The 3,620-nt window shown below is 36.1% G+C and overlaps 1 protein-coding gene across 1 annotated transcript in view; it reads left to right on the top strand.

Annotated features, from left to right (window-relative positions):
- LOC103581197 (structural maintenance of chromosomes protein 1B-like) overlaps positions 1-2,998 on the top strand; it is a gene marked incomplete at both ends in the record, with an annotated part of 28,112 nt that extends 25,114 nt beyond the window's left edge. The window contains 1 exon segment of the mRNA XM_008563086.1: positions 2,852-2,998. Coding sequence (XP_008561308.1) covers positions 2,852-2,998 — 147 coding nt within the window.
- Positions 2,999-3,620: the final 622 nt, after the last annotated feature.

Consider the following 3,620-nt stretch of genomic DNA (forward strand, 5'->3'; position numbering starts at 1 on the left):
GTATTTGACTAAGTTGGACTGTAGCCCCTGTGCTATATTGCCTATGGCTTTTAGGCAAGTTCCTTAATATCTTTAAGCAAGGCCCATTTTGTAAAATAGAAATAACATCTACATCAATCAAATAATGTATAAGCATTGTGTCAATGCACATTGTGTTCAGTAGTGAATAGTTGCAATAACAACAGCATCAGCCACTGCAGCAATAAAGGAAAAACAACTCCAGAAAATCACTGTACACACTGTTTAAAGAGGCAAAATTGACTTGCCCACGTATCACGGTTGGGAAGAGAGAGTTGGCACGAGAACTTAGGTTTATTTTGGCAGATTCTTGTTAGCTCAAAATCCTTGATATACTTCTCTCACTTCTCTCTAAGCAGGCCCCCGTAGATTTTTATTCTGTTATACTTTGGTTTACATAAATCAGAAATATAAGTTAATAAATGTTCAGTTTAGAAAACTTTAGAAAACAGAAGCTAAAAAAAACCCCAAAAAACAAAAAACAACACCCCACCTGATCCCCTAAGATAGTTGCTAAGTAAAATATTTGGACATACATGTACAAAAAAATTATTTGTTTATCTCAAATTCAAATTTAGCTGGGCATCCTGTATTTTTGCCATACGTGGTAACCATACTCTATAAGAACTACTAGTGAGTATTATAGCATAAATGTTATATCTTATGTTATTTTATAAACAACTATATTTGTAATTTATTTTTATACATACAACTGGGACTTTATAATAAGATTAAGTATATATTTACCTAAGTTTACCATTGTTTTTTTAGTTTACTTTTCTTTCATTGTCTCACTTTTATAATTAAATATTTGTCACCAATTTATTTTGATGTACATTGTTAGATGCGGGTATTAGATTTTTCCCCTAAACGGTTAATTACTTGACATAATATCATATATTGAATTTTTTTATTTTTCTTATTTAATTAAATTTAGTGATTATAATATTATAATTTAGTCATTATAGTAGTCTCAATTATTAACTATACTTTCTTCTTTTTCTACCTAGTATAATTTCTTATCTTTATTTTAATTAATTTTTTAGCTTTCTGATTGTATATTAACATACGTTATAATTTTATTGTAATCTATGAGAATTAAATACTTTAACAAAATAATCAAGGTACACGTTATAAATAAATAAAATGCTAGCCCACAAGCACTATATAACCAGCATGTTTAAAATGAAATTCATGTTCTTTTTACTAAATTTGAATTCTGAATTCTGTTCTTCAACTCAATTCTTGATGATACTATTCCAGCCAAACAAAATCCTTTTGTTTCCCCAGGGTTTCTTTCCCAACCTCTACATCCAAACCATCCCCAGGCTCTTCTCATAATATATCCTAAATATCTCTCACATCTTTTTCCTTTTCTTAATCCTTAGTACTATTGGCTGAATTTATACCATTATCTCTGGCCTTGGTGGACCAATGCATTTTCCAAATAGTTGCCAGAATGTTCTATTTAAAGCTCCTCTCTGTAATTTTTCTCTTTCTGTTGGGTTTCAATGTGTTCAGAGCCAGTCCTCCTCAGCTCCCTCTACAAGCTCCACTAGTCCTCAGTGGAATTCCATCCACGTTCTTCCTCTGATGGCTGCCACAGATCTGGCCTGTCTACTAGCCTCATCTCTAAGTTGTTCCGTAACTCTTGCATGAATTCCAAACCCTTTTATGTTCCTTCTTTGCCCTTCCCATCCCTGTGACACGTGCACACTCATGCACAATCCATTTTATGCATTCATGCCTTTCCCGCCAGCATGCCACCACTGCCCTTTCCCTGGCTACCTCCTGTCTGTGTCAGAGACAACTGCCTGCTCAATATTCCTCTCTACTTCTCCCTTACTCATGGACCTTGATTTCATTGTGTAGCAATCTAGGTGTAGCCACTGGATGTAAATGGTAGTCATAGGTGGGCCTGCCAGGAAAGCTTCCTTATAGGACCCTTTTACCCTGACTCTCCCTTCCTGTCTTCTTTCTTGAAGCACAGACACTATGGCTGAAACTCTACGAGTCGTCTTGGACCTCACAAGGACTTTGAAGGTTGTCATATAAGAGACATTGACATACACATATACACACATTACTAGTACACACAGTGCAGAGGTAAAATACGCTTTATTGAGAACAATTTAGAAGCAGGGAAGCAGTGGAGCCTTTCACTTACTCCATAAAGCACATGCTTACTAGCAGGAATATAAACTTCAGGCTGTATTATACCTTGAATCCATTTAAATCTTTGTGTTGGTTCCAGTTTCACATCCACTTTGGAGAGAGTGATATTTTTGGTATCCTAAAATTATGAAGGCTATTTTCAAAATATGCCATTGACATATATGACAAGATTCCTCAAGATACAATACTATGTAATGCAAACTATTTGATACTACATATAAGTATTCTTAGTTTTTGCTTGCCAGTGTTGAATATGTTTGGAACTAATGTTCAGCTTATTTCAAAGCTTTGTAATTGCTGCTAATTTGTTGTTTAGAATGGCTTTGGGCCTTAGTCAAAGGGGTTTTGCATTTGTAGCTTGTTTCTTGGCTGGTGTCCCTTTGTAAACTCTGTACTTTATCTTCAATTTTTTTTTTTTTTTTGTCCTTTTTGAGACGGGCTGCACCGTGCTCAGCCAGTGGGCGCACTGGCCATCCCTATATAGGATCCGAACCTGCGGTGGGAGCGCTGCTGCGCTTCCAGCACCACACTCTCCCGAGTGCGCCACAGGCTCAGCCCTCATCTTCAAATTTTCAGCTGTACAAATTGCCACATTATGTCCTTATTTTTGTCTTTTTTATGTATGTTTTTTCAAGGTAAAATATTTTTGATTTTGCAGACAGTGGCTCTTGATGGAACACTATTTTTAAAATCTGGTGTGATCTCTGGAGGGTCAAGTGATTTAAAAGACATGGCTAGATGCTGGGATGAGAAAGAGTTAACGAATCTAAGAGTCAGAAGAAGACAGCTAATCCAAGAGCTGAAGGTAAATCCATGTCATAAAAGTTACAAAATACTAGTGGAATAAGGGAGTGTGTTTTTAAACCAGGTCGGGGTTTTTTTGGTAATAAACATAGCATGCCTATCATTTAAAAATATTCAAATAATGTAGAATATAATACAGTAAAAAATAAAAATTTTATATCAGTGGTATTTGCTAAACACTGTTTGATGCTTAGCCTCAAGTGTTCTCTGTATATGCAAGTATATGTGTTTTCCTATTTTCTTTGCTTTAAAATATATTTTTGGGGCCAGCCCGGTGGCGCAGTGCTACAGTGCGCCGCTTGGGAATGCGGCGGCGCTCCCACCGAGGGTGCGGATCCCACATACAGACCGGTTCCCGCTCACTGGCTGAGCGAGGTGTGGGAGCAACACCGAGGGTTGCGATCCCGTTGCCAGTCCTGGTCTGGTACGGGCGCGACACTGAGGTTTGCGATCCGTTGCCAGACACGAAAAAAGAGAAAAATAAATAAATAAATTAAAAATAAATAAATAAATAAAATAAAATAAAATATATTTTTCCTGTAAGTAGTGTTTGCAACAAACTTTTTCATTTAATGCCATAAAATGACATGTTTTAATTTTCATATATAGAAAGTTATTTATTT

Source organism: Galeopterus variegatus, unplaced genomic scaffold (genome assembly GCF_000696425.1).
Source record: "Galeopterus variegatus unplaced genomic scaffold, G_variegatus-3.0.2 Scaffold12533, whole genome shotgun sequence".
NCBI lineage: Eukaryota > Metazoa > Chordata > Mammalia > Dermoptera > Cynocephalidae > Galeopterus > Galeopterus variegatus.